The 13,536-nt window shown below is 46.9% G+C and overlaps 1 protein-coding gene across 1 annotated transcript in view; it reads right to left on the bottom strand.

The window, feature by feature from the left end:
• Positions 1-13,536, bottom strand: part of NECAB2 (N-terminal EF-hand calcium binding protein 2) — a 49,226-nt gene that overhangs the window by 14,741 nt on the left and 20,949 nt on the right. Inside the window, exons 3-5 of the mRNA XM_035898791.1 lie at positions 7,586-7,611; positions 4,562-4,659; positions 1,736-1,754 (exon numbers count right to left, since the gene is read on the bottom strand). Coding sequence (XP_035754684.1) covers positions 1,736-1,754; positions 4,562-4,659; positions 7,586-7,611 — 143 coding nt within the window. The remainder of the gene's footprint in view (positions 1-1,735; positions 1,755-4,561; positions 4,660-7,585; positions 7,612-13,536) is intronic.

Genomic DNA, 13,536 nt, shown 5'->3' with positions numbered 1-13,536 from the left:
ACACCATGTTCACGAGCACCAGAGATCAGCCCCATTTCATTCCAGTATATGCACAGGGAGTTGTTGCGATTTCAGCTCCAATTTGGGGCAATTTTGCTTTCCAAGCACTCCCCTTCCAGCTGGGACAGGGCACACACCAAGGACAGTCACCAGCGCTCCTTGGTATCTGGTGCCCAACAGGAGCATCTCCAGGAAGGAATGATTTGACCTTAAATCTGAGCTGCTTCATCCTTGAGGGCATTCCTCATTCAGCGTTCTTGGGACTTCTTTGCTTGCTTTTAAAGTTTGCCTTGCCACTGAAGGTCAGCCTTGTGAATGTTTCCATGCTCAGTGCTGCAAAATGCCTATTTGGCAAAAGCAGGGAGCAGGAGCAACCCCAGCGCAGCAGGCGGTGGAAGCTGTACCTGGCAGGAATGGGTCTAACTGAGTCTCTTGAGTTCAAAAACCACAAAAATGTGCTTTTTTTCCCAAGCTAAAGCATATTTCCCAGGGTGTCAGGGGGAGAGTGAGGTTCAGTGGTAACCGCCACGTCAGCACCGTCCCTCTGGCTCCACAGGCACTGTCCCTCAAGGCTGGCACGGATGGTGGAGGCTTCAGGTGGGCACGGCCCTGCCATGGGCAGCCCGACGCAGGAGGGTCAGTAACCAAACGGGAGGGACAGCATCCACCTGGCTTCCGTCCCCCAGCTCCCACCATACCCTGCACACCAGACACACAAACCATGTCCTTCCTGGTCAAGTTGGGTTTGACATTTGCCGACTGTACCATAAAACAGTAAATGAGAATTATATAAGAACATCTCCTGCTGTCAGCTTTTTTTAAATCCGGAAAGTTCATTTCCTTTCCTCTCCAATTTAACTTTACATTTCCCATCGTCATTGGCAGTCATTTCAACACGGCACGGACATCACTGTATTGGAAAATAATTACAATGACAGATTTTGTTTTGCTGTATGAGACCTTCCACTATTGAATCTAATTACTGCTGATACTTTATGAGCTCCTCCAGCACCAGATAATTGCCGCTTTCTCTTTTTATGAGCAAGAAATAATCAGTTGTCTTTTAAGGTGAGAAATATAAACAGCAATTAAATACCACGGCTATCCAGCCCCTCTTGTCAGCAGGCACCTCTCGTCAGAAAGCCAATGCAGAAGAAGGTTAGGCTTCATTTATTGTTTGCACCAAATACTTTTTTTAATGGAGGGGAGAAGGAGTGAATAAGGAACACTCTCAAATGATCAATAGTTTTCTCCAGCTGATGAAATGCTCATTTTAATATGGAGAAGCAGGAGCATTTCACAAGCAATGCCGCTTGCTCACAAGTCACAGGGCTCAGCATCGGCACCAAGCCCTTTGCAGGAGCCAGCCTAAACCTGCAGAGACAGCAACAGTCTCAAGCATCGGAGGCCACGAAAGCACACTTGGCTCCTACCAAAACCTGCTCCTTTGGCAGTCTTTTCCCCAATCTGGTGTTTTTAAAAATATATTTACGTATCTTCTAAACACCCTCACATCAGCACAGGGTCCTTGGCTACAGCATCACACATGGAGGAGATGGAGCAGGACTATGGGGGGACCCGTCAGACAAGAGGGAGCTCATACCAACTTTTGCAATCCTGGTATGGACCTTCTCCCTGGGGTTGAACTCTCATCCTGCAGGTTTGGTCCCAGCCCTGCAGGAAGTAACCCCCCCTGCAATGTCCTCCAGTCTGGGGTATGGGAACACACATGAACTGGAACCCCGTGAGAAGACCTCAGCCACATTATTTTATCGGTTCAGATCATAAGAAGCCTTCTCCTGACACTGTTTTGGCAATCCTGACACCAAAACCAGAAAGTCTAGCAAACAAATGCTCTTTAATTTTTTTTTATTTTTTAGGGAAAACATATAGAGAAAAAAATCTTACATCTCAAAAAAAAAGCACAAATGGTTTGCATTCGGGAAAAGCTTCTGATGCTGCCTGGAAGCCTGTCCTGTCTGAACACTGGAGTTGAGTTTCTTTACCACCAAAACAGCTTATTTTCTGTTTTGGCTTTTTTTTCCCCTTCAGTTCTTTACTTGAACAAAGCACGTGTGTTTGAATAATTCATTGATGAGCTTTGTACCACTTTGTTCACAAAATCACAGCAGGGAGTGGTGTTTTTCATAAAAAACTTCTTTGCCAGCTCCTCTCTCTGAAGGAGTCTTGCTCTGTTTGCTCACTTGCCAGGTGGTGAAGAGCAACACACCCCACAGGCTGACAAAATGGGGGTGATGAGGGGATGCTGGGGTGGCACTGCCTCATCTGGCTTCAGCCATCTAGAAAGGAAGTGTCTGCATTTGACATCATAGAACCGTTTAGGTTGGACAAGACCTTTAAGTCATCTAGCCCAACTGTTACCCTAACCCTGCCATCCCACCACTAAACCCTGGCCCTAAGCACCTTGTCTGCCTGGCTTTTAAATACCCCCAGAGATGGGGATGGGGAAGGCCCTGCGCAGTCCCTTCCAGCGCCTGACAACCCTTTCATTGAAAAAATTATTCCTAATGTCTAACCTAAACCTGCCCTGATGCAACTTCAGACCATTTCCCCTCATCCTATCGCCCGTTACCAGGGGGAAGAGGCTGACACCCACCTCGCTACAGCCTCCTGTCAGGCAGTTGTAGAGGGCGATAAGGTCTCCCCTCAGCCTCCTCTTCTCCAGGCTAAACAACCCAAGCTCCCAGTGAAGAGTGCTGTGATCCTTTGGCGTCACAGGGGGAAGGTGCCTCCAGCACTCTGGATCTCCCTGGTTCCCTCCACAAGACCATGATGGGGGTGATGAGTTCAGGTTTAGGTAAATAACATTTACCCTTTGCAATTAAGGTGGGTGAATCCTGCCACAGGTTGCTGAATCAAGGGAGGGAGAAAGATGCTCCTCTTATGAAGGCAGTGGATGGGGATTATGAACGCAGTGGATGGGGATTATGAACAACCATCCTGCTTCTGCTGCACATTTCTTATGCAAGGTAATGTCCACATGCTCAGACGCCTAATTTATAAACAGGGAATAAGCCATCTTCCTCTTGCAAAATACCAGGAGGAATTAGTCCTACTGATTAACCTTACATTGGAAAAGCAACGGTGGAAGGCATCACGAGTAGCAAGCTGGAGTGAATTACTGAGATATCTACTAGCATGTTAATGTGTATTTAAAATACACAGTTGGCAAATCTGGCTGCAAGAAAATCTGCTAATAATGAGGCATGAACAGACTCAGCAACTTAATAAGAAAAAATGAACTATTACTGTTGTCCTGATTTTTTTTACCCTTTCATAATGTTGATAAAAAATTCACAAACACTTCAGGCAGATCAGTGCTTGGCCAAAGACTTTTGCCTTCAGTTTACTACATGACATCAACATGTGAAATATGTGGCTTCGCTTTCCATGCTGCCCTCCTGACAAACATTAAAAGGGATGGATTTCGATCAAGGAAGGAAATTGGGCTCTTCACTCAGCAACCGGGGGGAGAGAAATTTGCTGTTTCCCATTCTAACTCCTAAAACTTCTTATCATTTCCACATCTTTAATGGGGAGTAATTTGAGTTTCTCCTTTAGCTTCAAAGATAAACAGAAGGGAGATTTCAATTTGGATTACTCAGAGGAAGGCCAGAGTTGACTTGGGAAGTCCTTACAGGTGCTTGGAAAAAGCAAAACCAGCCCAGTTACTTTATTAAGTGGTATGGAAAGGACAGGAAAAATGGTTTCAAAGGAGCAAGGGCTCTATAAACACTTCTGTTCTCCTGGGAGGACACCAAATGAAGGGTGCACGTTTCAGCAGGGACGTTTATCTGGTTCATCAGCTCAGATTTTCTAGGTACTTGCAAATAAACTTTAATATGCTTCTTGATCAGTGCCACTATCTAGTAGTCCATTATTAACAGTATCCTAAGGTACCTGGTGGATTTTTTTAAGAAGCTAGGGGTACTTTGCACATACAAAATAGGACATCGTGTCTCGGGCTTTGGTGCTTGCATGATTCCCCTGTAGTCCTTCAAGTTTCTAACACAGCAGCTGCGCACATGAGCAACCATATTCCTGGAACTCAGGATGCCTTCCAACATGGAAGCTGTATTTAATGGCAGCTCTATAACATGAAGTTTCCAAAAGCACTCCCAATGACACCAACAAGAACTCATGCATTCTGAATCCCACCCAAGAGACCTATGGGCCACGTTGGCTGAAGACAACTGGAGCACCTTCATGCTTCAGGCAACACAGGGCGTAAGCCATGGCACAGCCAAGAAGGTTGCTGAGGAGGTGCTCTGCCCCAAAGCTTCCATGTCACCGTCTACTGCACATGACATTGGCACATTGTTTCACAATCTGGCCAAGATTTTCAAGATTCATCTACTGTTAACACATAAAAAAAATCCACTGTTGTCATGGTGCTGCGATGATCCACTTACCGCACAAAGGCAATGGCACGAGGAGACAATGCTGCTGAAGACCTTCAGATTTAGATGCTCTGTTAACTTAACATTTGCACCGTTTGCTCCGAGCCAGTGGAACACAAGGCACAGTAAGGAGGACTCACCCGTTTAGTGTAGTCCATCGCTTTCAGGATGGAGAGGTTCAGCGTCTCCAGTGAGGCCAAGACATCTTCATAGTCTCCCATATGGTCAGCAAAATAGTCTGGGAAAACCAAGAGGGACATGGTGGGAACTGTTGATATAACTTAATACTTCAAGGCCACATGACACAGCAAAATCTATTTATTCGTGGAAAGAAAAACCTGAGAGGGTGGTTACAGGTATATTTTTATCTTGTAGTCACAGCTTGTCCTGCAGGGATGGGAAGTGGTGCAATTCCTGTGAAGTTTGGGACCATTGTAAAAAAACAGATGTAAGACACAGTAGCTCTCATTGAAAATAACTCAGTGGGTGCTTTATTTCCATGCCTGCTTCTGCATTTGACCATATCTTGGCCTTCTCCCTCCTATTGCCAACATGGAGGGAGAAGTCTCAAAAGAAATCCCCTTTTCATTCTCTTGACAGTCTCAAAGCATCCAAGCACCTTCCAGGTTCACCCCAAATTTATATGAGCTGAGACTGGCCTTACATCTCTCCCTACGTACCCATCACATTTGCACCTCAGCCCACAATCACAGGTTGCACAGGCTTCTGCGAGCAAAATATGCCTTGAAAGGAAGAGAACAGAGCTGCAAACTGGTCCCAAGAGCCCATGTTCTCCACGGAGAGGGAGCCCACATTTTCTCTGTGTCACCCTCACCCCTCCTGCAGGAGGGGTGATCCACGCCAGGCTGCACCGCAGCTCTGGCAGTGGCCAGATGCAATCCCAGCGATCACCGATGCAAAATACAGCCAAAATCAACGTGTCCCCATGTGGCCGATGGCTCCATGACACATATGAGACGCGGTGTGGTTTCGTGCATGAGCTATGGAGTCCTGAAATTCACTGTTCACAAAGGAAACAGCAAGAAGCAAAGTGTGGCAGCGAAGTGTGCAGTGAGCTTGCAGCGTAGACGCAAAGTTACCCAATTTCTGGGTGATTGACACAGACTACAGCTAAAAGCTGTTACTTAAAAGCCACCGTCACTGTTCCTTAGTGCTAAGACATGAAGCTTCACACTGAGGTGACATCTCTACGGAATGCAACAAGACATAAACTCCAGGAAACAATCCCACTAATTAGGTTCTCTTGGCTTAATTAGAAGCACCTATAGATATTTACAGCCCAAGAACATATCCAAGGGGAAGATGATTTTGGCAGAAACCAGAATGTCACAGCCTGATTGACAGCAGCTGTTTTCTGTTCCACGATAAGGCAAACAGCTTATTCTCACTGTGGCATGTTTATTTGTGTTATTCTTACTGCTTGGGAGAGAAAAACTGAGCAGATCTTAAAGGCAAAGACTTTTTGTTATGTCCTGAAATAGAAAGCAGGACCCATACATTTCAGGAGAAATAAGCTGATGTGGGCAGAGCACAGCCCTCAAGACAGACCAAAGAGCACCTGGGAGGAGAATGGCATTGACTTAAGCAAAGTATTCAGTTCTAGCCTTATTTATTCAGGTGAACATCTGAGATCAGCTCTTCCTATCCTACATGGTTCTTGCTGATGGCTCTCACAGGTCTGCAGAGAGCAATGGGATCAGTATGCAGGAGATGAGCAACCTAGGGCTGGGGTGGGAGGAGGTGGGTGCCCCCCTTACACCTCTCCCCAGCAAAGCTGTTACCCACCACTCTGGTGGTCTGCATTGTGAGGTGATGGGTTTATCTTCCTCCTCTCCTGGCAGCTTCACCCCGGGGAGAGGCAGCCGGCTGGGATCACACTGGGTGACAGCCATGTGTTTTTCTGATCTTATCAGACTGATGGAGAAAGCAGGGTGGGGTCAAGCCACACCATTACTACCCCTGTATTTTCTGGCCAAGTGGATGGTTGGAGCTGTGGGGTTTTGGTTTCTTGGGTCAGCTGGCAAGGAAACCTAACGCGATAAGGAGTGATGGGAACTTGCCCATTGGCCCATCATGCCATCAGCAAACCAAAAGGATTTTATGAAAGACTTTGTTTCAAAGCAACAACGAGCAGGGATAACCAGCTGAAAGTCTGCTGCCCTTGTTTGAACGCTCAAAATCCTGAGGGGTGCTGCAGTGAGAAAGGCAGGGTGTGGGCAGGGGTTAGGTACACCAGGAGAAGAGAAACCCAAAGCAATGTCCTGGTGCAGGCAGACCCGCAGGCTGCAATGGACTGAGAGGTCTTAAAAGTATTAGGAATAGTGAGTAACCACCTGGTGCTGGCCCAGGCGCTCCAGCAAGCGCCTTTCTGGCTGTGTAACCCTCTCCCAGCCAGACCTCCGAAGGCTGTAATTAGTGGCAAAGTGATGAAGACCTGTGGAGCTGGCTTTATACGTTGTTCTGCACTGGCACGGGAGGGGTGGAGAAGAGACGGATGAGCCCTCTGCAAGGCCACACACCTCTGTCTCCCCATCTCCTCCCAAAAAGCTGGGGCACAGGAAATGTTTCCCAATACCAAGTGTCCACGGAAAAATGTCCCCGAGGGAGCAGCAGGAGTCCCATGCACGAGTTGCCTCCCATGGAGGCAAAGTCCTTCAGAAATCCCAGCAGGAAATACTCCCTTTCTGGTCAAGGTGTGGAACAAAACATTATCAGAGATTTTCTTTTCAGCCTTTAATTTCTGCAAGCCGTGGGAGGTGCAGCAGAGGTGGTGCACACCTTAGGCAGCCTGCTGGGAAACACGAAGGAGGAACATGTTACGGGTATTGCAGAGGGATACTGGTTTATTGAGCTTCAGAGCGGAGCTGGAAGCCATGACATTGCCAGAAATTAAACTCCGGCTTGTTATTGAACAGGAGCCAGGTGTTCTGTTCAGCTCTGACCCCGTTTGTGTCGCAAGAAAATGAAGAAAAATTTTGCCAATTTTCCTGTGGAATAAGGGGTGAAGCAGCAGAAGTGCTGAGACCAGCCCCAGCTCTGCAGCCGCCACAGCACTGCCAGCTTTGTAATGGGTTTCACGCATCCTTCAGAAGCACGCGTGCACGCAACAATTGCTTGTGCCCCAAGGGAGGGACCGCACTCACCGCACAGCTCCTTGGTGTCCACGTTGCTGGAAGAGGGGGAGGACGAGGCAGGGGAGGAAGCAGGAAAAAAAAAGAGAGAGAGAGAGAAAGACAATTTTAATGTAAAGGACAGAGGAAGACTACAGTTCGGATTTCTGCAGGCTTAACCCCAGATACCCACTTGCAATGTCTGCGTCATTGTGGGGATGCCTAAGGAGAAGGCAATTGTTGGTGCTACTCAGGGCATCCACACACCTCTGCATTTCCAGCATCTGCCCAGCTGGGACAGGTTCACACATTATTTGGGGTATTCCCCAAGGGGGAAAATGGGGACTTGTGCATCCCCCCCAAGGGTTGACCTGTGCCTATGGGGGACCTGGCACAGCAACGCCTCTGCCTTCCTCCCAGATATCCACCCTGGCGACACCCCAGTGAGGCACCCAATGCAGCACAGGAATGTGTGTGTTCCCATTTGCTTAGAATAAAAATTTGCAATATTTACTTTTCTAGATGGATCAACTCTCCCAATTCTGCTCCTGCAAAACATCCACGGAGCTCTGCACAGCTCCCGCCCAGGACTCCCTCCGGACGAAATTGCACAATTACTTCTTAATACATGAACATTTAGTTTACGTAACACCATCTCAACAGACAACCTGCTCAGGAAATAAAGATTGCTGCTAATCTCTTTGTGCCTCAAATTCCCACACAATTATTGGTGCCATTCAAGCACTGGAAAGATCTCTTAATAGAATTATATTTTATCAATCCATTTATGTCCTGGAGAGCTATTCCTTTAACTAAACTCATCCCTGCTCTGTCTGATCTGTCAACGTAAGTGGATTAGGCAAAGAGATGTTTTCAATAGCACTTCCGTCAGCTGCATCCTCCCGCAGCCCTGCCCCGGACCCTGAAATCTTCCTGACCGCTTGCCCAACAGGTCTGCTCCCAGCCTGCAGGATCTGGGCTCTTCCCCGTCTCCATGACCTGAAGCTCCCACTCACTGTGGGCCCTCTTGTGGGATGAGATATCCTTCAGAAGGGATGATGTGTGGGTGGGATTGCTCTTCACTAGTGAGGCCACGCTCGAACCCTGTCATCGAGGTTTCGCGATGCAAAACGTGGTGCCTTTGCAGCAAGCTGAAGTACCCAGGAAAATCTCATCTCTGCTGAAATCTCAGACCCTGCATGAGCCTTGCAGCCTTGCTGGGCTGTGCGTGGTGGTGGGACGGGGCACAGGCTGCATGTCCCACTCAAACAGCATTATCAAGAGAGCTTCTGCTTCAGCAGAGAGACTAATGCAGGAGATATTTTTTCTTTCTGTTTAGGCTCTGCCTGAGAAGATGCAAGCTCCTGCAGCTCGGGGACCCTGCTGGCCTCTCACTAAATGCATTTTACGCCCTGGCATGTCAGCCAGGTGCACTACAGCTAAGCAGAAAAACATGGGAGGAAATTCCCCAGATTCACAGTGCCACCCGTGCTCTGGTTCCCCCCAAAAGCAGAACCTCAGGTGACGATACTAGGGACCCCCTTCACCATCACTCCTGAGCTGTGGGACCTGCCGGGTGCTGGAAGCAAACATGAACATCTTGATCCCATGAGATGCTGGCTGCTGGAAAGGTGCCACCCGACCTGTCTCATGCTGTAGAAGCACGTGTTACTGAATCACGCACCCTTTTGGGTAACAGATGTCTGTCACGGTATAAAAAACGTCACTTCTCGCCTCAGACACCTTCATGGTGCAGGCTACACGGTGTGGCAGCTGCGGGCAGCAAACGCACTGGCACAAGCTTCAGCCAGAGGTGCGGGCAGCACACGCATCCCTCTGCAAAATGAGCTTTCACACTACTTTATCTTAATTCCATCAGAGATTTATCATCTTTCTCAAATCCTGGAATTATTTCACTGAATCCTACAACCCCTCTCTCCCCCAGGGGATGCTGTGAGCTCAATTTCCCTGACGTGGTGTTCTCCTGCTTGAATCCATAGAACACGCAGATGTGAAATGCTACCCAAAAGAGTTGACTCCTGACCAAAGAGTCCACAGCGCTTTGGCTGCCTGTGATTGCTGACACAGAGCCTCAGCAATTCACAGGCAGAGAAAATTCAGGTGGGGGTAGAAACACGGAAGATGCATTTCCAACACCGGCGCAGGCCCATGCCCACCCGAGGACCATGGTCGGTTTTGCATCAAAGCTCTTGCCAGCACAGAGCCTGGGAAGTCAACCAATACTCTCAGGCACATGCCCAGGAGTAGTTTTCACATCAGCATGACCCACAAAGTACTTAAATAATCTTTTTCAGAAGCCAGTTAGAGTTTATAAACACCTACTGATTGCAGCTAGGGCATGTTACTGAGAAAAAAAAAAAAAAAAAATCTGTTCTTGTATTCCATGTGGTTTTGTATTGTAATAATTGATCTGCTGCTGCCAGAAAGGGTCTTTTATTTCCTCGCGTCCCGCCATCATATTATTTAACTTAATTGTGCTTGAATGTTAACTTGGTTGAGAAGCTGCTTTTAATTTTAAGCCATCTTGCATTAAGAATAAGCCTAATTAAAGAAACTACTGAAGTGATAAGCTGACTTAATAAGAAATATGATAATGTTCAGGTGGAAATTTGTAAGGAGAAATCAGTGGGTACCTGAGCATGACCCATGGCATTTCCTAGGATGTTCCCACCCCGCAGGAGCGTGCCCGTGAGGAGCATCGCTGCCATGCAGCCACATCCCCATTGGTGTTACAGGGGTTTTGTTGCCCAACGTGGGTGTTTGCACAGCTGAACACTCAATGCAAGGGATGTGCAATACCCAGCTACAAAACAATTTACAAGCTGCTCCGGTAGTTTCATGCTTTAGTAACTAACCGCCCCATGAGCTATGCAAGTGGGATTATTTATGATGCAAATATTCAGGATCTGAGTTTCAAGCCTTATGAAATGGGAAGCGGCGGCTCCCCACGGATACCCTCGCCATCCCTTCATCCCAGCTCTGCCCTTCAGAGGATATTTCTGGAGTTGTCACTTATCATGAAGCCCTTTGACATGAAAACATTTAGGTGAGCATTAGTTTACAATCATTTTTCAGCTGCCAAATATTCAACATTCCCGTAAGCCACAATAAACTAAAAAGAAAAATTGCAACAAATTGTTCTCATTTTTCAGCTACCAGAACACTTGGCTGTGATTAGCTTTTAATTTTAAGCATTCTTACATTAACAGTATGACTAATTAAAGAAATTATTGTAGCCATAACCCAACTAAGTAAGCAGAATATAATAATGTTCAAGTGCAACTTTAAATGAAGAAATCATTAAAGACTTCTGTGTTATACAGGTTTTTTTCTGCATAGTAGAGGCCACATCTGTCTGATCTCTTTCCAAAACAAAAGTCTTTCTTTCAAAGTAAGAAAAAAAAATCACAAAAGTCTTTGTGGTTTCAGGCCTTTTTCTCTGTTTTCCAACCAATGAGGCTGTAACACGGAGCAGCACAACCTTGCATCCCTGATCTTGCTGAGGATGTGCACCCTTTGAGATTACTTTCCAAAGCATACTTTGGAGATTTTCCATTTGCCACCCGAGACCTAACGCGAGAGCTCAGCTTTCAACCTAGAGTATCTTCTGAAAAACCAGAGTCCAAGCCATAAACTAATTTGGCCACAAAAAGCACTGTTTACTGCTCACCACCCACCACCCTTTAAATACACTGGGATAATTTGACCAGATAAACATATTGGCAATAGGGAAATAGCTTTCCCTGCTGGTTCATGTCCAACTATTTCAAAGAAAAAGAGAAGTCCTCAAAGCGTGATACTCCTCCCTCATACGTGGGAGTTTAAAGAGCAACAACCATGCTGCGAGAGCATCTCCTCGGTGGGCTTAATTAAGTGAATTTGCCCCAACAGTAATTACTGCTGCACGACCAGCAAGAGGAGGAGGCTACCCAGAGTAATCGCTGTGCCTCCTGTGTACTCCGGAGAGAAATACGCTTCTCCCCCCAAAACCCCACCCAGCATTAAAATTTAAACAAGCAGCTTGATGAGCGCCTGAGCTAACGAGGATCCCTGGGAGGTCACCTCTTTGCCCCGCCATATCCCTGATTGCAGATTATCCAGTGGATGGGCTTTTATCAGAGTTGTCCCCTACTGACTTTCTGCTGCTTTTCCCTATGTTCAAAGCACTTACAAGCTTTTTTTTTATCTCTACCTGTCTTTCTTGAAACATGTTGCCGTTTTTGAGACTCTCTCCCAGGGAAAGGTGGGGTGGCAACACCAGAGGGGACACTGAAGCAGAGTGTTCAACAGCCCAGGGACCACAAGATCAAGCCAAGCATCTCAACAGCCAAATCTCTGAGTGTGTGCCAGTCCCCCACGTAACCTCCAGGCCTCAGGTCAGAAACTCCAGTGACATTGATCCAGATCAGCCCAACACTTTGAGTGAATCAGCATTTCCCCGCAGGAAAAAAAGGTATTTCTGGAAATTTCCCATCATGATTATTTGCTCTAGCTCTTAATAAGCAAGCCCCGTGTGGCACAGCACTGAAAGGGGTTACCCAGAGAACATCCCAGGAGGTCTTCAGGACGCAGCATGGCAAAGCCAGGGCTGTCTTGGTCCACTGCTGGTGACAGCCACACTACTAGAGACCCTGCAGAGGTCCCTTCCAACCAAAACTGCCATGAGTCTACCATCCAGCATCTCTCCCTCTCTTTCCCAACACCTTCCTGACTCCCTAGGGCAAGGCCGGTGGCCTCTGACTTGCTGCTGTTAATGCATTTCTCCAGGCTTCTCTTCAATTATAGAGAGGAGCAGGAAAGTTATCTCAGAATGGAAAAGATAAGGTGGAGGAGCAGTGTGTGAAATTCCTTTCTGCAGTTCCAGCTCAGCCAAGGGAAGATGTCTCAGGCTCTCCCAATGGGGTGGCACAATCAAAAACATAATGGGAATTCAGAAGTTGCAAATACATCTAAGTCTCATCTTCACAGCGTATTTCTCATGCAAATAGCTGCCTGGATGTGCTGCTCAAATGCCACTCAACACCTGATTGCCTTCAGCTGAAGATAACAGCCCTTTCACTTGGGCAGATGAAAGGTTTGCATCAGCAGCCACACAGCTTAGTTGCTTCACCAGCACAGAAAATGGAGGTTTTTCTGAAATCACGTTCTACTTTTATTTCCATTTTCAATTCACAGCTTTGCGTTTGCTACGAGGCTTCAAACGAACATGGGAACAAATTATCCTCTAGCGTTAGCCACCTGCAAAACTCATTTTCATTTAGGAACGACTAAAAAACAACATGTGTAGCTCAAAAGTATTATTATATCTGACGATATGCCTTTTAGTGCCAGCAGCAACAGCGCTGCATTATCTCAACACCTCAGAAGTGGAAAATGTACATCCAGATGCCTACTAAGAGGTCGCAGATGGTCACTCTTGATCATTAGTTTCCGAACTCAAAGAAACATTTTATACAAACCCCAGACTGAGAGAAGTTATTCCAGGCAGAGCAAGAGAAATACCAAAGACTGGATGCCAGCCAGGAGCTGGATAACTTTAATTCTAAAGAACTAAGCAACTTTCCAAGCCCATCATCGTACTCTTTTGGAGAACCCTGCTAAATCCTTCCCAAGACCTACCCAAGTATCTCCTTCAGCTGCCCCCTCGCTTTAAAAAGCCCCACTCTCAGGGTACGAAGTAAAAAAGTACTTCCAAAATCTGAAAAAAACCCATCATAAACAACACACCAAGGCTGTCCGTGCCCAGAACTGCACAGCCAACTGCACCATCAAATGGCATAGGCAGACAAGTATTCATAACATATGTTAGTTTTGGCCTTAGTTACTTTGGCCACAGGAAGCTGATAGTCAGGGCTCTGGTGCCCACCTGGCTCTTATTTCAAAGGATGGTCTTCATCTCCTGCCAAATGTCCCTGCTTCCTGCACGGAATAAATTTAAAATGAATTTTGCGGTGTGCTTCAGC

The sequence above is a fragment of the Egretta garzetta genome, unplaced genomic scaffold, assembly GCF_000687185.1.
Source record: "Egretta garzetta isolate BGI_Z169 unplaced genomic scaffold, ASM68718v1 scaffold27, whole genome shotgun sequence".
NCBI lineage: Eukaryota > Metazoa > Chordata > Aves > Pelecaniformes > Ardeidae > Egretta > Egretta garzetta.
This window is presented reverse-complemented; position numbering and strand designations above follow the sequence as displayed.